Source organism: Mesoplodon densirostris, chromosome 16 (genome assembly GCF_025265405.1).
Source record: "Mesoplodon densirostris isolate mMesDen1 chromosome 16, mMesDen1 primary haplotype, whole genome shotgun sequence".
Lineage (NCBI taxonomy): Eukaryota > Metazoa > Chordata > Mammalia > Artiodactyla > Ziphiidae > Mesoplodon > Mesoplodon densirostris.
The window spans coordinates 44,991,096-45,014,862 of NC_082676.1; the positions used below are offsets into that span (position 1 = coordinate 44,991,096).

Below are 23,767 nucleotides of genomic sequence, written 5' to 3' on the forward strand. Positions count from 1 at the left end.
GAAAAAAACAAAACCAAACAAATGAGAACCAGCTGCAAGGGCCCTTTAAATGCCCAAGCCCCACCCCCAAGTCTGCCCTGCCCTACTGGGAAGTCATCTCTAGGGCTGGGTGAAGGAGTTTCCTGATCTGAGGACTCTGTTGCAGCCAGCCACACTTCTGGATGTGAGTACTTCGTACAGGCCTCAAAGCCCCAAACCAGTTGGTGGGACCTTGTGTCCTTCAAGACCCTCTCTAGCTCTGTCCTGCCTTCTAGGGCTTGCTTCATCCGGGGCAGGTGGTCTCTGAACCAGAAACGGGAGAAGGTGGGTGAAAGCTTAGGCTTGGGAGGCTTTGCTTTCCTTGGAGTTTTTTCTGGCTTCTGAAGTAAAGGTAGATGAACGTGTCATCTTGCCAACACCCTCACCCCTCCAAATCTCAGGCCTCTCTGACCTTAAGCTACCCCATCAGCAGTAGGGGCAGAGGAAACTTAAGGAGTTCATTTAGACTCCCTCCTGAAGTGAGATTGGTCCCTGCTAGACTCCGCCTGGGGACCTGAGCTCTGGCCTGTCCCTTTGAGCTTTTAGAATGTGACTTGTCCCCGTTGAGATTCCTCAACTCTGCAGACATCGAAGCTTTCCTATTACCCCACTGAGGGCTATGCCAGCTGTGGGACTTGCAGATCATTTGAGAAATCATTGGCAGAGTAATCTTAAGGTAGGCTTGATTTCCAGAAGGCATGGAGTTTGGTGAACAAGGCTCTTTTTCTTTTTTTTTCTTTTTGGGACTGGGAAGTGAAAACGGGAAGCTCTCTTGGACCCGCCATGCTTCTAAGATTCTGGGGATCTTAGCAGCATGGAGGGCTGGGGGATAGTAGTAGAGGCAGGTGTGCCCTGTTTTCTCTGCTTCCTGTCTGGGTGGGCCCCTAGATACTATGGGGAGAAAGGCTGGCTGTCACGGGTGCCAACTGCCAGAAACTTCTGCCTGTTTCCACCCTTGGCACACAGTATACTCAGCCTCCCCTGAGGGCGAGGCTTTCTGGACAGGGCAGCTCTCTAAAGCCATGGGAACCTAGGGGCAGCCACCTTGAATGGCTGGCCCAGGGAAAGCCAGGGAGCTTCAAGGTTACTCTGGCCTCCTTGTTGGGTGCTGCTCTCCTGGGTTACCGAAGATACCTTTGAACTGCACTGGCACTGTCTCCTGGAGAGTACCCAGCCCCTCCCAGGTCCTTAAGTCCTTGTTCTAGTTTAGAATCTTACTGCCATTTTTGCCGGAGACCACACTACTTCTTGGTCTGGGGGCTCTGCAGTCACGATACCTGAGGGGGAATTCTGGCTCCGTCCTTTGATCGTTGTGTGATCCTGAGCAAATTCCTTAATTTGTAGGTTCTTAGGGGGATGAAATGAGTTAATTAAAAGCATTTAACACAATACCTGGCACAGATTAAGTTCTTAATAAGTGGGAGCTGTAATGGGGGCGGGGGGCACTTGCCAAAGATAGAAATTCCAGAGTCTCGTTCCTGGAAACCTTAGCCTAGTGCGTCTGGGGTGAGGCCTGGGCATCAATACGACCAGCTGAGTCCTATGATTGGGCGATTTTAGAAAACAGGGGTTCTGAAACCTGGTTCCTGGGTCATTTCCAATCTAGCCAATCTTCGCCTTCAATGACTGGCATTAATTGGCAGCATCTGGAGGTAGGATAGAAATAGGACAAGCATCATCCTGAGCTGGCAGAGCTGTTCTGTCCCCAGAAAAAGCTGCTGCTCCCGAAAAGTGGCCCAGTTGGGCTAGAGCTCAGATAAGATTTTTCCTAGGAAGAAAAGGTCCTAAAACTTTGCTGCTACTAAAGAAGTGATTTATGTGAAACAAAGTCTCAAGAATTTCCACTATAGTCCTCCAAAGCAGGAAATCATTTTCCTAAATTGGGAAGCTGTCTGGTAAAAACAGCCTCTCTGCAGTCCCTGAGAAATGTGACTCTTGCATTCTCTAAACAAAGACTAGAATGTTTAAAATCAGCGAAGGGAAACTGCAAAGATGAGTTCCCTGTCCTGAATTTCCTGTGCATTTTCCTAAACCTAAGCTTGATAGACGTGATGATGGCAAGGCTGTCTCCAACCTTTCCTCCAACTTCAGGCCTGCCCAGGCCTTGGGACAAGGGGACTTGTGCTGGCTGGGGGTCTACTTGGACCTGAGGGTGAGGAACTGGGGGAAAATACATGACATTCCCTGCTTTTGAGGAACAGTTTGCCATCTGGGTTCATCTTTGGTCTTCCTCCTCCAGGCTATCCTTTGTCGCGCTCCTACTGTGTATTAGACATGCTCCAGTCTCTAACCCCTTTAACCCCAGGAAACAGTCACTTTTATTCCCACTCCAGTCTAAGAGAGTAAGGCTTGGAGGCTAGCACGTGGCCCGAGGTCGTATTGGCAGTGACAGAGCTCAATCTTTGCTATATATTAGAGTCAGTGGAAGAACTTTTCTATATAGCAATGCTAGGACCCCACTCCAGACCAGTTAAATCAATCCCCAGAGATGGGTGGTTTTAAAAGATCTCCAGGTGATTCTGATGTACAGCCAGGCAGAGTTGAGAGGCTGTTATAGACCAGAGCTGCTCATAGTTTAATGTATGCCCAAATCACTGGGGATCTGGTTAAAATACTGACTAATTCAGCAGCTCTCGGGTCGGGGGAACCCAAGATTCTGCATTATTAACAGGCTTCCAGGTGATGCTGATGCTGCAGACCGATACCCAGTGTGGCTGGTCGCCTGGGCATCTGCTGTTTAAGATTCACTGTCAGCCACTCACAGTTGACACTGAAAATCTGATACGTAATGATATGACTCATCCATTAATTAAATTTTGCTCTAGCAAGTTTACTCTTGAGCCAAAACGGCAAGAATTGCCTCTTCACTAGAGGATGAAGCCAGCTTCTTCTTACAGGCTGTTTTGTTCTCTGCTCATCTAGCCGTTACCCCTCCCTTCTTGGTGTGTGGGGTGCAGTGGGGGAGCCACTGGTCTCTGAGACTTTGGGTAAAAGTTGACTGGTTCTGGCAGGAGCCTCGTGACACATGAGGATCAATGTAATCAGGCAAGGTTGGACAGGTACCCAGAGAGCAGACTAGGGGGCAGATCTTGGAAGCAGACACTGAAGGGAGGTCTCGATGAATTTAGGGAGTTGGGGCCAAACTCGGGGCTGGGCAGGACCTTCCAAAGGTCAACATGATCCTTAGCCATTGTCTTTTTTTTTTTTTTTTTTTTGCGGTACGCGGGCCTCTCACTGTTGTGGCCTCTCCCGTTGCGGAGCACAGGTTCCGGACGCGCAGGCTCAGCGGCCATGGCTCACGGGCCTAGCCGCTCTGAGGCATGTGGGATCTTCCCGGACCGGGGCACGAACCCATGTCCCCTGCATCAGCAGGCGGACTCTCAACCACTGTGCCACCAGGGAAGCCCCAGCCGTTGTCTTTTGAGGACCTTGGTATGTTGGAAGTGAAATGCTCTAACTGTACACGTTATCTGGTAAACCACGGAAGTCTAAATCTGAGACACAAACATGCTGCCTGAGTCAGGTGGTCCCCCTGGATCTCTGAGAGACCTCTAGTGAGGCTCACTTCTGGGGATGGCAAGATTGAAAAGGCAAAACCTGTTCTTGGGTGAACTTAGCAGGTGAATTTACATGGAAGGCACAGCTTTAGGGCTGGGTAGGTGGGTGATCAGGGAGGTGAGACAGGGTCCTGGTACTGAAACAAGGGTAGTTGGCAAGGGCATGGCCTCGGAATAAGGCAGGAGCCCAGCCTGATTAGCTTTAAGGATGACTCTCAGCTGAGTCAGTGAGCTGGGCGAACGAAGCTCTCGGCCCCCCTGACTGGGCCCAGCTGGGGTGACAGATGGTAGAGAGGCCTCAGCCGTAGGGGGTGAGGGATCGTCCAAAGGAGCCATTGGAGGCTGCTTCCCAGCCTTGTGTGGCCTTCTAGAGTTTAAATCTTCCCCGTGGGGCCGCACAGACCCTCCTCTTGCAGCCCTAGCCCTTCCTCTCCCCCATCTGGCTTCCTGGCCAGGCTTCCGCCCTGCAGAGAACCAGGAAGAGGCTTCACTGGGCTGTCAGATGCTCCTTTGCTATTCTAGGCCCACAGCTGGGGTGACACAAAAACCTGCCACCTTCCTGATCAGTAAACAAGTGAGGGTTAAGGCCGAGATGCCAGATGGGGTAGGGAGCCTCTGGTGCTAGGTCACATCCTCCAGCTGGATAGGGAAGCTGGCCCTCAGCTGTAAGCCACACACATAGTGCTGCTAAGAGCCAGTCTCTGTTCCAAGCGCTTTATGATTAACTCAGTCCACATACGTTGGGTTGATGACCTATCTATCCCCAGTTCACAGGCCAGGAAACGGGTATAGGGAGGGCAAAGGACTTGTCTGAGATCACCCATCCAGTAAGGGTTAGAACCAAGATGCAGGCAGTCCTAGCCCCAGGGTGCGGGTGGGGTGCTCTTGTGGGGCCCTCTCCTGGGGAATGGAAGCACAGCTGAGCAGGATGGGCAGTAGAGAGGAAGGAAAGTGAAGGTCCAGGTAAGAGTGGGGAGAACAGAAAGCAGAAAACTAGCACCTGGATTTTCAAACACTCCCTGAAATCAACAGAAGAGGGAGCTCTGATGTTAGAAAAGTTAAGGGAAATTAACTTGACAAACAGGCAACAGAAAAGTATCAAGGTCAAATCCCATACAAAGTTGCAAGAAAAAGAATGAGGAGCAGAATAATAGCCCCCTGATGTAGAAAGTGTACCAAGAAAACAGATCAAAACTGTAACCTCTTTGAAAATGAGGTAAGACATTAGGAAACAGTACCAGGCAAAGCAGCAAATCAGAATTGTAAATAAGCCCAGGTAGTCTGGCTGAATCCATGCCCCTAACCATTGTACTGCACTGCCACTGGAGAGAAACAGGACCAGGCATTCCATCGGGATTCTCATCCTGATGGTACCACCAACTTGCTGTGTGGCCTTGAATGACTCATTGTCCCTACCTGGGACTCAACTAATTAGAGCCACACTGTCTAATATGGGATCAACCAGCCACATTTGACTACTTAAATTAAAATTAAACACGAGCTCCCAAGCGGTCTTGAGCTCACACCCGGCTTCTCAGCCTTAACCTGCGTGCCGCCATCACTGTTATGCTAGGCACTGCTGCCTGCCGCTGCGCTGCTCGGTAGCAGCAGTCAGTCTCCCGGACCAGCCCCCCGGGTCCCGCCGCTGTTACCCAGTCAATTCGCTGCTACTCCCATGGGTCACATGAGACAGATGGAGGAGTTTGCTGCTCGCTGGGTGACATACTTCAATAAGCCAGATATTGATGCTTGGGAATTGCGTAAAGGGATGAACACGATTGTTGGCTATGATCTGGTTCCAGAACCCAAAATCACTGATGTTGCTTTGCAGGCATGCAGACGCTTAAATGATTTTGCTAGTGCAGTTCGCATCCTAGAGGTTGTTAAGGACAAAGCAGAACCTCATAAGGAAATCTACCCTATGTCATCCAGGAACTTAGACCAACTTTAAAAGAACTGAAAATCTCCACTCCAGAGGAACTGGGCCTTGACAAAGTGTAAACCCCATGGATGGGATTCCCGAGAATTTATTGATAGCGCTACTTGATTGTAAACAGTCGCCTGGAAATATTGATGATAACATATTACCTTATTTGAACAAGTTTTCCTTTGTTGAGTACCAAACCATGTAACATAACTTGGACTTTAATAAAAAGGAAATGAGGGCTTCCCTGGTGGCGCAGTGGTTGAGAGTCCGTCCGCCTGCTGATGCAGGGGACACGGGTTCATGCCCCAGTCTGGGAAGATCCCACATGCCGCGGAGCGGCTGGGCCCGTGAGCCATGGCTGCTGAGCCTGCGCGTCCGGAGCCTGTGCTCCGCAATGGGAGAGGCCACAACAGTGAGAGGCCCACATACCGCCAAAAAAAAAAAAAAAAAAAAGGAAATGAGTTTGAACTGAAAAAAAATAACTAATTAATTAAAATTTTAGTTCCTCAGTGACACTGTCCACATTTCAGGAGTTCGATAGCTGCATGTGGTCAGTCCAAAGACAGCACAGATTAAGAATATTTCCATCATTGTAGAAAGTCCTTTTGGATGATGCTGAGTTGGAAGGTTTTAGAGAGGAGCCACACAGGTGATGTGAGTGCATCAGCACCAGGGGTAAGACAACTGGGAGTGGTGGGGACTATGGTTAAGCAGGAAAGCTTGTGGCCTGTCTAAAGGGCTCAGCTGCTATGTGGCTCTCATCAGTTTGCCACGTGGGAATGTAGGGCCTGGCTCCTCATTCTTCAAGAGAAGCAGGAATTGGAAGTTTGTGGTAACTCACAATTTCTAAACAAAAGAAATTTTACAGATTGTGTGGATCAAGTAAAACTCTTGGGCCTTGATTCTGTAATTTTGTGGCTCCGGCCTCTTTTTCCTGTGCCAAGCCACTCCCTCTTCCTCCTTCTCACTTCACATTTGTCACCCAGTTTGGAAGCTGGATGGATGGTGGACTAGATGGGGTACCACTCCTTTTTGGTGGTGGCTTCAAAAATGTTGGACCGGGACTTCCCTGGCAGTCCAGTGGTTAAGACTCTGCACTTCCAATGCAGGCATGGCCAAAAAATTAAAAAAAAAAAAAAAAAAAAAAAAAGTTGGACCAGAGTCTCGGAGGGCAAGGCTTTGAATCACTTAGTAAACTTGGTTCCCTTTGTGTGACTCCAGGGGACATGTCCAAAGTCCAAGGCATGCTGGAGGCAGGCATGGGGTTTAAGTAGGTGGTGTGACATTCCTGAACAGGCCAAGCACTGGAGGTAACCACCCAGGATTCAGAAGCAGTTAGGGTGGGGGTGGACAGAATGCAGTACTCATTTACTCGCTTTCTCCTTCCCACCCACCCCTACCCATGATGGCAGGGAGTCACAGGTGGCAACAGACCACAGAGAACTGGGGAGGAAAGGACTAGAATACTCTGGTGTTTCTTTTTTTTTTAATTTTTTAAAATTTATTTATTTTTGGCTGCATTGGGTCTTCTTTGCTGCGCGCGGGCTTTCTCTAGTTGTGGCGAGTGGGGGCTACTCTTCGTTGTGGTGCGTGGGCTTCTCATTGTGGTGGCTTCTCTAGTTGCAGAGCACGGGCTCTAGGCGCGCGGGCCTCAGTAGTTGTGGCTCGCGGGCAGTAGAGCGCAGGCTCAGTAGTTGTGGCGCATGGTCTTAGTTGCTCCATGGCTTGTGGAATCATCCTGGACCAGGGCTTGAACCCGTGTCCCCTGCATTGGCAGGCAGATTCTTAACCACTGCACCACCAGGGAAGTCCCCTTTGTGATGTTTCTAATCCAGCTGATTCTATGGGAGCGTCAGTTCCATCAGGGACCCCTTCCTTGAGAGGCGGCCCACATCTAAACAGTTCATCCCAGGATTGCTTAAAGCACAAGGGGGGAGGGCTGCAAAGATCATGCAAACATTCTTGGGCTATGGGCTAATGTTTACATACAGCTGGGGCCCTTGGGATCCCCTGAAATAAAGGAGCCTGCCCCTGGAGGAGCCAGGGAGCTCTTCAGAGCCTCTGCCCCGCACTGTGCTGGGGAAGACCCACAGCACCGCCAGAGGCTGACCACCTCTCCCAGCTTGGTGTGCTTCCGCCTCCTACACTCTGGGGGTTAGAGATTGGGGAAGTTTTGAGCTTAAGCCCCTCCCAGTACTTCAGGAAGCTTGGGGGAGGTAAAGTAGATGGGAATGAGGGAAAGGAGTTGGCGGAGAACCCTGGGCTTCTGTGGTTAACTGCATCAAGCATCTCTTGGCAGGGGTGGGGTCTGGATGGGCTGCCCTGGGTGGGAAGAAAGGAACAGATGGGTGTGGGGACAGTGAAGGATGGCATAATCTGAGCCGGAGGAGGAAGGGCCCATTCCCCCAGCGCCAGCCAGTCTTCATGCCCACCTCATCCCGAGCCCCCTGGACTCATCTTTTGTCTTCTCCCCACCTGTCTTTCACACTCTGTGCTGCCTTGGGCTCAGGAGTCACCATGGCAGCTGAAGAGTCCATCATCCGCATCCCACCATACCACTACATCCATGTGCTGGACCAGAACAGCAACGTGTCCCACGTGGAGGTCGGGCCAAAGACTTACATCCGGCAGGACAATGAGAGGTTGGTGTTGGGAATGGGCTATGTGGGCACCTGGGGCCAAGGAGGGCCTGGTAGCCTGGCTGGCATGATCGTCCATCTCCTCCTTCCTGTTCCCTGGCTTGGGTGACAGGAAGCTTTCTTTCTCATTCGCCGCCTCCTTCGGGGATAGGAACGGGGGGTCCCCTGGGTCCTCACACTGCTTCTCACCCTCCAACAGGGTCCTGTTTGCCCCCAAGCACATGGTGACGATACCCCCACGCCACTACTGCACAGTAACCAACCCGGTGGCCCGGGACGCCCAGAACGCCGTGCTGTTCGACGTCACAGGACAAGTACGGCTCCGCCACGCTGACTTAGAGATCCGGCTGGCCCAGGACCCCTTCCCCCTGTATCCAGGGGAGGTGCTGGAAAAGGTACCTGCTCACCTTTCCCGTACCCGCTCTACCTGTCCTGCTACCTTGACCTAGGGCTCAGCACTGCTTTCTGGAGGGAAAACAAATTGGGGCCATGGGAGGGGGTGGGAGGTGACATTTGCTGGTTCTCACTGGGACAGAATTGACTTGTTGACCCTCCACTCACCTTCCCCAAACATCCCCTTCCTCTTCACATGCCCAGGTCAGACCTTTGAGAGCTGTCGGCCCATCTCCGGACCTAATCTTCCAGGCTCCAGAGCCTGCCTGAAGCTCCTGGCCAGTCTGACACTAAATGACTTGTGCCAAGAGTAAGCACTTCATTCTCTCAAACAGTGCCAGATGCCAGTGGGCAGTGACAGCAGTGGTGGACCAGGTGAGGCCCAGGCTCGGGACGCCTGTGGCTGCTCCATGGGAAGTCATCACAGACCTGTAGTGCCAGCCAGGCCCTCGTCCATGTTGCCCTAAGGCCCTGGGCCGGAGTGAGAGGGCACCCCGCCTTCATTTCTGTAACATTTCTTTACCTTCACCTCCTTGCCGTTTTACACTGTTTACTCTGGGCTTCTCTACTAAGCAGTGCTTCTTGATCCTGGAAGCATAAGAGCACGACCCCGGAGCTTTGAGGCATTCCTGTCCACTTAGCTGCAGGCACTTTGGGGAAAATGTGTGTGGAGATACTAAGTGGTGAAGAATGATTCAGATGTTAACCCTTAAGGAATCTGGATGAAGGGTGTAAGGGAATTCTTTGTAGTATTCTTGCAACTCTTATGAAGTCTCAACCTGTCACAAATTAAATCACCCATATCCAGGTTCTGCCTTAGACAAACTAAATCCCTCTCTTGGAGGGAGCTGTTGGGGGTGGTCTGGCACCAGAATTTTTTTTTTCCGGCCACGTGGCATGTGGGATCTTATTTCCCTGACCAGGGATGGAACCGGTGCCCCCTGCAGTGGAAGCATGGAGTCTTAACCACTGGACCGCCAGGGAAAGCACTCCCCCTTTTTTGGAGGGGTGGGCACCAGCATTTAAAAGCTCCCTAGGGGGGCTTCCCTGGTGGCGCAGTGGTTGAGAGTCCGCCTGCCAATGCAGGGGACGCGGGTTCGTGCCCCGGTCCGGGAAGATCCCACATGCCGCGGAACGGCTGGGCCCGTGAGCCATGGCCACTGGGCCTGCGCGTCCAGAGCCTGTGCTCCGCAATGGGAGAGGCCACAACAGTGAGAGGCCCGCGTACCACACACACAAAAAAAAGCTCCCTAGGGTGGAGAGCTTTCCTCATCGCTGCCTCTTTAACCTGTGCTTCCCCCGGCGGCCCCAGCTCACAGCGGCTTATTCTCAGACCCCACGTGCTCCAGGCCAGGAAGGCAGGGCCTTCCCTTCCTCTGAGCCCAGTGCCACCAAGATGTTCCTTTTCTACCAGAGAGTCGACACTCGCCCTCCTTGGAGGCACTGGCCCCTACCCACACCACTTTCTTTCCCTTCACTGAGCCGCCACCTGGCTCGGGCCTCCCTTCCCCGGCCCTCCTGGGAGCCTCACTAACGTCCATGCGATAACCCTGTCAACATCTTGGCCTTCTTGACCTCAAGTCTGGCCCTCACATCTTCTGCTTCAGTCCTGCCCAGTGCCATGTCCACTCTGGACTGGGTGGTTTATTCCCGCACCTGCCCCACCTCTGAAGTTTTTTTTTTAGCTAAAATATTTATATTTTTTATTGAAGTAAAGTTGATCTACAGTGTTGTGTTAGTTTCAGGTGTACAGCACAGTGATTCAGTTATACATACATACATATCTATTTCACAGATTCTCCTCCCTTGTAGGTTATTACGAAATGTTGAGTATAGTTCCCTGTGCTATGCAGTAGGTCCTTGTTGCCCCACCTCTGAAATTAAACCCAGCTCCTCCTTAGCCATCAGTCTCCCCTTCCTAGTCCTCCTCTGCTGTCATGTTGCCTCCAGGCTTTTGAATCCCACTTCTTTCCTTCAGATTCTCTTCCTGGTCTCTCCCTACCCCAGCGGAACCCTGTCGTTTTAACACACGCTCTTCGTGTGCTAGACCTGCGCCCAAACCCTGTCCTCGATCGGTGTTACCCCTCCACCCCGATCTTTCTGTCCTTTCACTCAGGTAGATCCACCCCAGCAGTATTATAAGTAGCTAGTGGGGTAAGTGGTTCATTCCAACCCAAGCCTGCTCATTAATGTTTCCTTCCCAACCAGCTTTCTCTCCCTTCTTTTCCCCCCTGCATGTCTCTAAATACTGATCATTCTCGACTCTCTTCCTGTTTTCTGCCCTCTCACTCTCAAACAGCTTGGTCACCTACTTAGAAATTGAGGCCATCTGGAAGGATCTGGGTCTGTGTCCCCTTTCCTTCCCTGTGTCTCCTTTCTACCTGTTGGAGCCTCTAGGAGGTTCCCCTGCATCCGTGGACCCAGGAAGACGCATCCTTCTATTTCTTGATCTTATATCCCCACCTAGAGCTTCTCTCTCCTGTCTTTAACTTCTCCGTTACTGGCGCCTTTCTCTTGGCCAATAAACGTGCTCTGCCTCTTCCATCCTTTTCTGGCCTTGAAGGCTTACTTGTGCACATTTTTCATCTAAAGAATGCATTCGTAAGACTGTAAAGTCCTGTCTGACTTCCACCACCAGTATCTGCTCTCCATCCCCAGAGGTATCTACTGTCATCCATTCAGGGTATACACTTCCAGATACATCTGTGCATCCATGTAAGTATGTATCCAAAAAAGTATTGGTTATAACTTATTTGCATAAGGGCTAGCACATTGTCACTTGCCAGTGTATTTTGAATGAACTTCTCATCTTGGTGCATAAGTCATTTCTTGTTTAATTGTTTGTAATTCCATATGATAGATAGAGGTTCAGCCCTTCTCCTGAGTTACCATTTAGGATGTGTCCAATTTATACGGAAAAACAGTGCTGTGGTGAATATCCTTGTGTGTGTGTTTCCTTGTGCATGCTAGTTTCTTTTTCTTCTTTTTTTATAAATTTATTTATTTGTTTGTTTTTTATTTTTGGCTGTGTTGGGTCTTCATTGCTGTGCTCAGGCTTTCTCTAGTTGCAGCGAGCGGGGACTACTCTTCATTGCGGTGCTCGGGCTTCTCATTGTGGTGGCTTCTCCTGTTGCAGAGGACGGACTGTATGCATGCAGGCTTCAGTAGTTGTGGCACGTGGGCTCAGTAGTTGTGGCTCGCAGGCTCTAGAGCGCAGGCTCAGTAGTTGTGGCACACGGGCTTAGTTGCTCCGCGGCATGTGGGATCTTCCTGGGCCAGGGCTCGAATCCATGTCCCCTGCATTGGCAGGCGGATTCTTAACCACTGCGCCACCGGGGGAGCCCTAGTTTCTTTTTTGTTTTAAGAGTAGAAACTAATAAGAATTTCTGGGTCCCAGGATATGCACACTAAATTTGTATGGGCTTTTATGAATGGCCCTGTCAATCTAATTTTTAGCTATCTGCTTTCTCTTTCCTATTTAGTTTTTTTTTTTAAATTGGGGTATAGTTGCTTTACAATCTTTCCTGTTTACTTTGACAACTTGATGTTCTCTGCCCTGGTGCCTCACAAGCCCCTGCATCTGGCCCCCCACCTCCGCTGACCCCACTTTGGCAAAACCCCAAGACATCCTAAGTGTAGGCCCAGTGGACTGTCATTCTGTGTCTCACAGACCCTCTTGGCCACGTCCATTGTTGATCTGCCCTCTTACTAAAACTTGTCTGTGTTTTACTCTGTGGACATCTTTTTTTCCCCATCTTCTCCCCATCCCCTCTGCCTTCAGGTTCTGTCCTGAATATCCTGTGTGCCTTCTTTTTTTTTTTTTTTCCATGGCCTTGATCACTTCGTCTGTGTTGAAGACACCCAACTCTATACCTCAGCTGGGAACTACAGGCTGTGAGTCCCCTAGCTGCCTATAGGAAGCCCTCTCCTAGATGTCCCACAGTCGCCTCATACTGGCTATCCAAACCTAACACTTCCCCTTACCCCCAAATCTGTTCTTGTCCCATATTCCCAGTCTCACTTAGTGATAACTACTGGACCTAGTCACTCAAGCTGAAAGCCTGTAACAGCGGGGACAAACTGAAAGGAGACAAAGGAGGCAGCCAGGAGACCAGTTAGGAAGATATTTCCATCATCCAGGCAAGAGATGTTGGCAGCTTAGGTGAGGGTGTGGCAGGGATAGATAAAGGTGGACCTGGATTTGCAATGGACAGACAGGAAGTGACGATGGAGTATATGTGAGAAATGAAAACCGTACTGGACTACACGCTCTTCCCAGAATGCTCACACCTTCCTCCTCCTCCTTCTACACCTTTATATCAAAAGCCAGCTCTTCCTTTGAGCCCCAGTTCAAATGCTACTCTCTGAGGGCCTTTCCTAACTTCTTCACCTGGATTTCTGCAACCTCTTCCCCTTGACCCAGTCCACAGTCTGCTTGGAGGCATTGGTCTGTGTTTGTCTTATCACCCACTGGAACCTCAGCTCCACGAAGATGGGGGTATGTCTTGACTCCACCACAACCAGCCGAGCGCCGTGCACATAGAAGGTGTCCAGGCAAAGGCTTGCCTGGGCAGTAAACCTCCAGCTTGGCCTCTCCAACCCAGAGTGTGGTCGGTGGGTGAAGTAGAGTTATGTGAGCTTCTCCTCCCAGGGGGCTACTCTAGTTGGTGTAAGGAGTGGCAGGTAGGCTTCGATAAGGCTGAGGTTCAAATCCTGATTCTGTTTCTTACTCGTTGTGTGACCTTGATCATGTCCCTTAGCCTCTATGAGCCTCTTTCCTTGCCTTCCTGCTTCCCTCAGATCAAAGATCAAGTGAAATCCTATTTGTAGGAAATATTTGTACAAACCTCTAAAAAGGTTTGGCAGCTTGTGGCTGGGTCCCTCTTCCTGATGGAAGGAGATGTGATGGCTGGAGCACAATGGCTGTCTTGTGACCATGAGGCAACCTTGAAAACAAAGCCTCATGCTTCAAATGTGCCTGTTATAGAAGTTTATACTTTCCCACCACCTTATACTTCCTGAGAGCCCCAGTGCACACTGGGCCATGAGATATTCACTTACTCAGCTTCTCAGATGTTTCTCCCACATCTCCCATCAAGCCCTCTACCCAGTTTCCCACCTGGATTTCTAGTTCATAACAAGATCTGAGCACTTCTGCAGAGGAAGGTGTGTCCTTGGCCCATCAGCAGTGGCAGCCTCTTGCTCTCAACTCCATCTTAGCTCTTCAGACCAGATGGCTTGGGGGGCACACCTACCTTGTACATTACACTCGGAGTCTTATTTTGGGACGTGGAGAGATTGATGCTGTGGACTCTGACCTTCACGGTGTCAGGTTTGACTCCAGGGGTCCCAGCTCTGAATACCCCGTGACCCCCCTTCTTCCCCTATTAGGACATCACCCCACTGCAGGTGGTTCTGCCCAACACCGCCCTCCATCTTAAGGCGCTGCTGGATTTTGAGGATAAGAATGGAGACAAGGTGGTGGCAGGAGATGAGTGGCTATTTGAAGGACCTGGTAAGTATTTCCTCTCCAGCCGGGTCAGGGTCAGAGTTTTCCTGCCCTCGCATTCTATCCCTGATATCTTCTGACCTTCAACACCCATCTCATCTTCCCTTCCCAGGCACGTATATCCCCCGGAAGGAGGTGGAGGTTGTGGAGATCATTCAGGCAACAATCATCGAGCAGAACCAGGCCCTGCGGCTGAGGGCCCGCAAGGAATGCTGGGACCGGGAGGGGAAGGAGAGAGTGACAGGTGGGGTCTTGAAGGGATGCTGACGGTGGGTGGGTGGGTGGGATTGGGGGGGCAGGCCGTGCCTCAACCACAGGGGAAGTGGGGAAGTTTGGGGGTAGACACTTGTAGCCTGGAGGAAATGCTTCCCTGGTATCTCTTGCCAGCTGTTCTGGGCTGCCCCCTGCTGCTTCCCCGCACCCCCTTCAGGAGGCTCTACCCGGATCCTGTGATCACGATCATGCTGACATGGCTTTTTCTTCCCCCCAACCCTTTATCATGAGCTGGGGGCAGCGGCCATGTCTGTTCCTAGGTCAACAAAGCAGGTGTTCATATACAACTAGTAATTGTGTTTGACAAATGTGATGTATTAAATAAGGTCTTCACAAAGGCCGTGCTTACTGAGCCAGGTGTGGTTCAAATGCCTTACAAACGGTAACTTCTTTAGTCCTCCAACAACCTTGAGGCACCACGACTCCCATTTTCCCTATGACATCACTGAGGCCTGGGTTTATGGCCAGGAAGGGCCAGACTGGAACTTTTCCCCCAGCACTCTTGCTTCTCCAGTAGGCTCAATGACCTCTGCAGCTATAATAAAGGCAGTTCTGCCCATTTTAGGGGAAGGAAAAAAGTCGGTCTTTGGAGCTTAGAGAAGGCCTAGCAGAGTATTGGAATGTAGCAACTTGGGCACTTGGAAGGGCTTTTTTTTTTTTTTTTTTTTTAATCTTTCTTGGGTAGGGATTGGTTTTCCTCTGGCCTCAAAAAAGGAAAACAATGACTCCTGTCAGACCCTTGAGCATAGGGGCAGTGGCATCTCAAAGTGGCCCACAAAGTTCTGCGGGTGTCCTGTTGTCTAGGCTGCAGGAAGGGGCATCTGGGGAACAGGCTGTGTGACCTTTGACCCTTGCCTCTCTGCCCCTGGCCCAGGAGAAGAATGGCTGGTCCGTTCCGTGGGTGCGTACCTTCCTGCAGTGTTTGAGGAGGTTCTCGATGTGGTGGATGCTGTGATCCTTACGGAAAAGGTTTGTGCTCTGGAGGACCCTGGGTGGGAGACTCTCAGAGTGGCAGGGAATGGTGTCAGAGAATGTGAAAATAAGGTCACCTGAGGAGTGTCCTGGGTCACCTGAAAGGGTTTAAGGAGTCCTCCTGGATTGGTAGACACTGTCACTTAGACCTGGATCATTTAGTGGCCAGTAGGGTTCCCAGATCCCCCGAGGAAGTTAGAGGTGGGTTTATTCAAACCCCCCGACATCTCGCTCTACAGACAGCCCTGCACCTCCGGGCTCGGCAGAACTTCCGAGACTTCAGGGGAGTGACCCACCGCACTGGGGAGGAGTGGCTGGTGACCACGCAGGACACAGACGCCCACGTACCAGATGTCTATGAGGAGGTGATGGGGGTCGTGTCCATCACCACCTTGGGTCCCCACAACTACTGTGTGATTCTCGACCCGGTGGGACCAGATGGCAAGAACCAGCTGGGGCAAAAGCGTGTGGTCAAGGTCAGTGTCTCCACCTCACCCAGAGGTGAATGCCTTTGGAGTGGCCTAAGGCCCTTGGACCCCAGCCCCTGCCCTCCTCCCCCCCTCGGTACATGTTCTCGAAACACCAAGCTTGTTTTGGCTCCCTCTGTGCACACTTGTCTCTATCCCTTGAGACACTGTCTCATTGATCTTTCTGGCATCCCTGACCTGAGGTCACACATGGCCTCTCTTGTGAGTGCCTCCCTGGCCCTGCACTGTGTCTGTAAACCTGGAAACTCTCTCTAATATTCCACATCCCTCTGCTCTGGAAACTTTGTCATCCTGCATCAAACAAATCTCTTGGTTTACCCTTCTCTGCATCCTCTACCTCATCCCCTCTCTGAACTATATGTGGGACTAGCAGGGCTGGGCACACCTTTCCTGTGAAGATCGTAGATATTTTAGGTTCTGTGAGCCATATGGTCTCTGTTGCAACTACTCAACTCTGCTGTTGTGCCGTGAAAGCAGCGTAGACGGCTTGTAAACGAACCAGTGCCACTGTGTTCCTGTAACATTTTATTTGCAAAAACAGGAGGTAGAATAAATAGGAACAACCCAGATGTCTATCAACTGATGAATGGATGAAAAATATGGTATATCCATACAATGGAATATCAGTCAAAAGGATGATAGATAATCTTTCTGGGGTTGAGGGCATTCATGTTCTTGAAATGATTAAAAAAGGTAAAAATCAAAAATGAAGTTCTAATATGTGCTACAACATGGACAAACTTGAAAGCATCACGCTAGGCAATAGAAGCCAGACGTGAAAGACCACATATTGTATGATTCCATTTACATGAAATGTCCAGAATAGGTAAATCCATGCATAGTGTGTGGGGTGGGGCTGGGCAGTAACTGCTACTGTGTATAGGGTTTCTTTTCAGGACTATAATGTCCTGGGGTTAGGCAGTAGTGATGTTGGGCAGCTCTGGATATACCAAAACAACTGAATTGTATACTTTAAATAGGTGTATTTTCTAATATGTGGGTTATTTCTCAAATATATATATACACATATGTGTATTTATATTATATATTAAAAATAGGCAGCAGGCCAGATTTGGCCCAAAGATCAGAGATTACCAACTCTGGACTACACCATCCCAAGGCAACAAAGTATGGGAGAAATAAAGCAATAATAGATTAATTCTTAACTATTGAGCTTGTGAGAACCCAGACCTTGACAGTTTACAGAATTTTCAGGGCAGGTTTTAAAATTTATTAATGTATTTATTTATGGCTGCATTGGGTCTTTGTTGCTGCACGCGGGCTTCTCATTGCGGTGGCTTCTCTTGGTTGTGGAGCACGGGCTCTAGGCACACGGGCTTCAGTAGTTGTGGCACGTGGGCTCAGTAGTTGTGGCACACAGGCTTAGTTGCTCCGTGGCATGTGGAATCTTCCTGGGCCAGGGCTTGAACCTGTGTCCTCTGCATTGGCAGGCAGATTCTTAACCACTGCGCCACCAGGGAAGTCCCAGGGCAGGTTTGACCAGATCTACAGGCATTTGTAGAGTCCCTCACAGTCTAGATAATGATTCACTGTATGATGTAAGTGTGGGGAGGGTGCTTTTGTGGGCTCCTGTCCTCAGCACAAGCCCATGGTCACATGGAGCTGAAGGAGGTACCATCAGAGGCACCCACAGCCCTGGGTGGCGACTGCTCCTGACCCGCTTCTCCCCACTAGGGGGAGAAGTCTTTCTTCCTCCAGCCCGGGGAGAAGCTGGAACGAGGCATCCAGAACGTATATGTGCTGTCGGAACAGCAGGGGCTGCTATTGAGGGCCCTGCGGCCCCTGGAAGAGGGGGAGGGCGAGGAGAAGGTCTCCCACCAGGCGGGGGACCGCTGGCTCATCCGTGGACCCCTGGAGTACGTGCCACCTGCCAAGGTGGAGGTGGTAGAAGAGCGTCAGGCCATCCCGCTGGATGAGAACGAGGGCATCTACGTGCAGGATGTCAAAACCGGAAGGGTAAGAACTGAGGGATGGGCACCATCGCTGCCATGTGGCCCTGGTGGTGGCTTGGTCTGGGCAAGTGGGTGATGCTGATGGAGAGATGCATGGTGGAGGTGACAGAAGGGATTCAGCAGTGTTGCCAGTAGCATCCAAGCCAGCCGGCTGCTAAATATGAGGGCATTCTCTGGAGTTTTTGCCTTCCCTTTGTCTTAAATATCTAATTTCAAATGTTAGAGCTCTCAAGCAAGAAGATGAACCAGATTTTAAGATGGAAACTTAGTCCCCATTGCAGATCTGGCCTCCGGCATAAAGGTCTGACTGGGATGTGGCCTAGGAACAGTAAGACCTGACCTCCCTCCCATACCCTTTTCCTGGTGGAATCCCTCCTCTCTGCCTCTCACCTAAACCTTGATCTTGGTTAGACCTAGGACCACATCTCCAACCTCTTTAAGAATCCAACCTACAAGCAGAGCTCAGAATCCTAGGAAATGTTAGTGTGTGCTACCTATTTCCTAGGATTGCATCTGTCCCTGGGATGCCCTCCAGGCTGCCCCATGAAGGAAGATTCCAGAAGAAATACTATCGGGAACTTACTATATGCCAAATTCTTGACACTAGACATGTGAGATGTCATTCATTCCTCTACCCTATGAGGTTGCCACTATCATGTCCATTTTGCACACGGGTGAGAGAGCTGCCAAAGGTGACAGAACTTGCAGAGAGCGAACTTGAATGCAGCCTCCTTCCCGAGGCCACATTTAACCACGATGCTGTCCTACCTCCTGGACCAGTTCCGCTTTAGGGATGCTGAGTAGGGCTCTTTCCTTCCTCCCTTTGCCGGTGACATTCCTCCTCGTCTTCCTCTCTTGAGGTGCGTGCTGTGATCGGGAGCACCTACATGCTGACCCAGGATGAAGTCCTGTGGGAGAAGGAGCTGCCTCCGGGGGTGGAGGAGCTGCTGAACAAGGGGCAGGACCCTCTGGCGGACAGGGGTGAGAAAGAGACATGCAAGACTCCTAGGCCCTCCGCCCCCCGGAACAAGACCCACGTGGTCAGCTACCGTGTGCCCCACAATGCCGCGGTGCAGGTGTACGACTACCGGGATAAGAGAGCCCGGTGAGCGGTGGCCTGGGGGCTGCGCCGTGTGGGGCTGCGCCGTGTGGGGCTGCGGCGGGACAACCTCTCCGGGCCTCTGACTCCCGGCTCCCTCTGCAGCGTGGTCTTTGGGCCAGAGCTGGTGTCGCTGGGTCCCGAGGAGCAGTTCACAGTGTTGTCCCTCTCGGCTGGGCGACCCAAGCGTCCCCACGCCCGCCGCGTGCTCTGCCTGCTGCTGGGGCCTGACTTCTTCACGGACATCATCACCATCGAAACCGCAGACCACGCCAGGCTCCAGCTGCAGCTTGCCTACAACTGGTGAGGGGCAGAGGGGAGGGCCAGGGCCCCTGCTGGTGCAGCCCCGGGGGCACCCTGAAGAGAAGAGATGCCACCTCGAGTGCTGAGCTCACAATCAGGGCAGAACTCCTGACTCCAAGCCACGGTCAAGGAGGAAACCCAGGGGTTCAGGCAAATCCAGTCTGACGCCCAAGGGGAACGACAGGAAAGATGAGGGCTCACCTGGGGGTAGAATTTGGGGGGAAACGGCAGGAGGACACTCCTCAGCTAAACTCCTAGCGTGACTTCAGCCAAACATGTAACTACAAGGTTTTAAAAAGATTAATCAGACCCAACTGGTGGGAGTGGCCGGGTGGTCAAGAGCAAGTACTCTGAGGCTGATGGGTGTGCATCCCAGCCCTGCCGTTTGCTAGCTGTGGGCCTGGGCAAGTATTGGGTGCTTTCCTCAGTTTCCCAGTCTGTAAAATGACGTTAAGGACATAACCATCAACTTAATGGGGCTGTGGAAAGGATGCTGTGAGAATTAGAACTGTGACCGGTCCATAGTTAGAGCTCAAATGGCAGTGATGAGAATTGGGGGAGATAAGTCAGATGCAGAAGCAGTACTCAACAACTCCCAAGCGCGTTTCTCACCTCTTGACTGAGTGGCCAGGACTGTGACAAAGGCAGCTGGGCACTGATATCTTTGGGGGCACAGACCCTGGAGCCACACTGCCTGGGTTCAACTTTCTGGCTTGGCACCTGTTATGTGACTTAGGGTCTGTCGCTTAACCTCTCTGGACCTCTATTTCCTTGTCTATGATGGGGGTAATGCTCATTCCCACCTCATAGTGTGGCTGAGCAAATAAAATGGGAACATGTAAGTTTCTTAGGACTTCACCTAACACATAGCAGATGCTAATTAGCGTTCTCTGTCGTGAGACCCTTCCCAACCACAGAAGGTGGGTGTCAGTGTCCTTTTGGAAGATGAGAGAGTTGTCTTTGCTCACAGGCACTTTGAGCTGAGTGACCGGAAGGACCCCCAAGAGACGGCCAAGCTCTTCTCAGTGCCCGACTTCGTGGGTGACGCCTGCAAGGCCATTGCGTCCCGGGTGCGAGGGGCTGTGGCCTCTGTCACCTTTGATGACTTCCATAAGAACTCAGCCCACATCATTCGCACTGCTGTCTTTGGCTTTGAGCCCCCAGAAACCAAGGGGTCTGACAGCATGGCCCTGCCCCAGCCCCGGGACCGGGCTGTCTTCCCCCAAAATGGGCTGGTGGTCAGCAGTGTGGATGTGCAGTCGGTGGAGCCCGTGGACCAGAGGACCCGGGACGCCCTGCAGCGCAGCGTCCAGCTGGCCATTGAGATCACCACCAACTCCCAGGAAGCAGCTGCCAAGTGAGTGAGGCCTGGGGGCCTGGCTCTCCACGATGCCCACTGTGGGCCCCGACCTCTCCAGGGTCCCTGTCTCTAGCCTGCTGCCAGGACCTGGGTAACACGGCACCCTGGTGGTCAGCCTGCTGTCCTCCTTACCCAGCAGAGAGCCTGGGCTACTTAAGGTGGGAATAGATGCCACCCCTGCTTCTGTGGCTTCTCACCTTGCTTGTGCTGGAACCCAGATTCGTATCTGTGGCCCTCCAGGCACTCTGGGGTCCAGCCTTGCCTCCCCCTCCTCACCTTCCAGCCTTCTCCCCAGGCTCACATGCTCCAGGCCCACCAGCTCCTTTCTGCTCTTCAAGGTGGGAACTCAGCACTGCCTGTTCCCTCTGGCCAGAATGTTCTCCCTGCGCTTCAGGGCAGGCTCCTTCTGGCCTCCAAAGGTCATGTCGTCATAGAGCCCTTTTTTACCCCAACTGAAGCAGCACCCTCTTTGCCCAGTCATGTTATTGTAGCACCCATTTTCCAAGGAGATTGTCACTGTCTGAAATCATCCCTGTTTACTTGTCCTTTTTTCCCCACTGGAAAGTAACTCGTGTGAAAGCAGGACTCACGGTCACAGCCACATGCCCCTGCACCTAGAATCGCACTTGGCTTGCACAGTGCACACGCTGTGCTTTCATTTGCACGTCAAGGGCCTCCCATGGGCCAGTGGTCCCTGCCCTTGGAGCTCCTGTTGCAGCTCTGGCCCCATGCCAGCGTCTTACCTATCCCCTCTCCCACCCAGGCACGAGGCTCAGAGACTAGAACAAGAAGCCCGCGGCCGGCTTGAGAGACAGAAGATCTTAGACCAATCAGAAGCTGAAAAAGCTCGCAGGGAGCTCTTGGAGCTGGAGGCTCTGAGGTGGGTGGAGAACTAGAAGAAAAGATGGCAGGGGTCCTTGGAAGAGCAGCTGATGCGAGGGGTGTGTGTGCGTGCGTGCGTGCGTGAGCGCGCAGGCATCCTCGTGCTGCTACAGCATAAGTCAAGGGCAGAGGAGGGCAGGGCTGGGCTTCCTCCTGGGTCTCCCTGACTCTGTGCCGTCTCCAGCACCGCGGTGGAGAGCACTGGGACCGCCAAGGCAGAGGCCGAGTCCCGAGCAGAGGCGGCGCGCATTGAGGGAGAAGGCTCCGTGATCCAGGCCAAGCTCAAGGCAGAGGCCTTGGCCATTGAGACGGTGAGTGGGGGAGATGCCCGTGGAAGGGTGTGGCCTTGGGGTCTGGAAGAAGCCAGATGGCTGCAGTCCCTGAAGCCATGTGGGAAACCAAGTACCCTAACAGAAAGCCCTGTCCAAATACTTTGTGGTTTACAAAGTCTTTTGCCCTATTTCAGTTTACTTAATACCTGCTTTGAAGGTAAGGATGATGATTACACCCGTCTTACAGACATGTGCTCCAATACTGGCCCACTTCATGCTAGGTATTGCCCGTGTTTTACATGCAAGATCTTATTTAATGCTTGAAATCCCATTAAGGGTAGGAGTTCTCTCCATCTTACAGAGGAGGGAACCGAGGCTTGAATTAAGGGGCTCCCAGGGTCACTAGCTAAAAGGTGGCATAGCCAGGGTTCACCCCTAACTGATGGTGGTAAGTTTACCGTTCCATCCCCTCCATCTGAATTCCCTCAGGTTTGCTGGCTGGGGGACTTGCTGGACATGTCCAGGGGCCACACGATCAAAAGAATGCTGGGTTTTCCCCTTCCAGGAGGCTGAGCTCCAGCGAGTAAAGAAAGTGCGAGAGCTCGAACTGGTCTATGCCCGGGCCCAGCTGGAGCTGGAGGTGAGCAAGGCCCAGCAGCTGGCTGAGGTAGAGGTGAAGAAGTTCAAGCAGATGACAGAGGCCCTGGGTCCCAGCACCATCAGGGACCTCGCTGTGGCAGGACCGGAGATGCAGGTGAGGTGGGGGGAGAGTGCAGGCATGGGTGTGTGTGTATATGTCTTTGTGTGTATGTCTTGGGACCATATTTGGAACCAAGAAGGCAGAGCCGGGGAGGCAAACACAACACCTAGAAAGATGTCGGGGACAGACGGGCGAGGGGAGGTGGTAACTTGGACCGTCTCTGTATCCCATGTCATTCGAGCATGGTGTCCTATCAGGCACAGTACTAGACTCAGCAGTGAGCAGAAGCTCCTGTGAGAGCAGTAAACTGATGGGACATCAGTCTGTGACAAGCCCTTCGAAAGAAGTCAACAGGGTGATATGGTGAAGGGGGAGGTGACATGTCAAGTTAGCTGGGGAAGGAGGGCCCCTCTGAAGAGGGGATACTTAAGTGCTCTGTAGAGTCGACGAGGGCTTCCCAGGAGAGGGTCCAAGTGCAAAGAATGAAACCTGGTGCATTTAAGGAGCAGGAAGGACTGGACGGCTGCAACCTGGCTGAAAGCTCCCAGAGCTTTCAGGCCCACGAGGCCTGGGAGGGGATGAAACCCTCAGGCTCCCCTTATGTTCCTTGCTTGTCACTGACTAGTCCTATGAGGATGGCTTGGGCTACAATGTCAGACCAGAGAGGGGGGCAGCCCACCCCGGAGAGGCGGCCGAGGGGATGATAGAAGGGACCAGGGTCTGACTATCTTTTCGCCCGCCTCTTGCTCCTTCCAGGTAAAACTGCTCCAGAGCCTGGGCCTAAAATCAACCCTCATCACCGATGGCTCTGCCCCCATCAACCTCTTCAACACAGCTTTGGGTCTGCTGGGGCTCGGGTCTGAGGCCCAGCCCACAGCCAAGAAGGCAGCTTCGGGGCCCAGTGCCCACGAGGGCTTGCTTCTCCCCTCCACCACTGGCCCTCTAACTCTTGGAAGCAACCAGGTCATGCCTTAGCTCCCTACTGCACTGACAAATAAAACGGACACTTCTGGGCATTTAAACCCTCTTCTGTTGCCGTAAGTCCACATCACAAGGGAGTTTAATGGTGGTGGGCAAGAGGTACCCCTGAAATCTTGATAATTACTAGAGGCTACCCTCATCTGTAAAGTGGAGAGGAAACTGAGGCAGGAAGAAGACTAACCCAGTCAGGCTGATGGGAGTGTGGGCCCAAAATCTGGCTGCCAAACAGCCAGACTATCCTTTTGGCAGTCAGCTTTCCTAGACGCTAGCTGGGGGAGATGATGCCACAGGTGAGAGGATGGGCCTGTACCCCTTGGGATGGTTCCTGTGCCATCTCTTCTCACTGCCCTTTCCTCCCAGACCCCAGCTTGGCCTGGGAGTTCTGGAGTCTTAACCCTCTGGCTGTGGGTGTATCCATCCT

At 52.0% G+C, this 23,767-nt stretch overlaps 1 protein-coding gene across 3 annotated transcripts; it reads left to right on the forward strand.

The window, feature by feature from the left end:
* The first annotated feature begins 88 nt into the window (after nt 1-88).
* Nucleotides 89-23,375, forward strand: MVP (major vault protein). 3 transcript variants are annotated; one of them, XM_060120306.1, is made up of 15 exons: nt 89-163; nt 8,012-8,144; nt 8,341-8,536; nt 13,926-14,049; nt 14,156-14,287; nt 15,191-15,285; nt 15,528-15,764; nt 17,472-17,753; nt 18,610-18,854; nt 18,954-19,151; nt 20,122-20,508; nt 21,275-21,391; nt 21,578-21,704; nt 22,231-22,419; nt 23,122-23,375. In XM_060120306.1, exons 2-15 carry the CDS (start codon nt 8,020-8,022, stop codon nt 23,338-23,340), a joined length of 2,673 nt encoding a protein of 890 aa, XP_059976289.1. In that variant the 5' UTR covers nt 89-163; nt 8,012-8,019; the 3' UTR covers nt 23,341-23,375. The 3 variants fall into 3 exon arrangements, with proteins under 3 accessions (XP_059976289.1, XP_059976291.1, XP_059976290.1); XM_060120308.1 differs by lacking the exon at nt 89-163 and adding an exon at nt 242-303; XM_060120307.1 differs by lacking the exon at nt 89-163 and adding an exon at nt 665-694.
* The last annotated feature ends 392 nt before the right edge of the window (nt 23,376-23,767 follow it).

Coding starts and splice junctions, on each gene's coding strand:
- MVP (XM_060120306.1), top strand. CDS start 8,020: ATGGCAGCTGAAGAGTCCATCATCCGCATCCCACCATACCACTACATC. Junction 8,145..8,340: donor ATCCGGCAGGACAATGAGAG/GTTGGTGTTGGG, acceptor ACCCTCCAACAG/GGTCCTGTTTGCCCCCAAGC. Junction 14,288..15,190: donor GGGGAAGGAGAGAGTGACAG/GTGGGGTCTTGA, acceptor CCCCTGGCCCAG/GAGAAGAATGGCTGGTCCGT.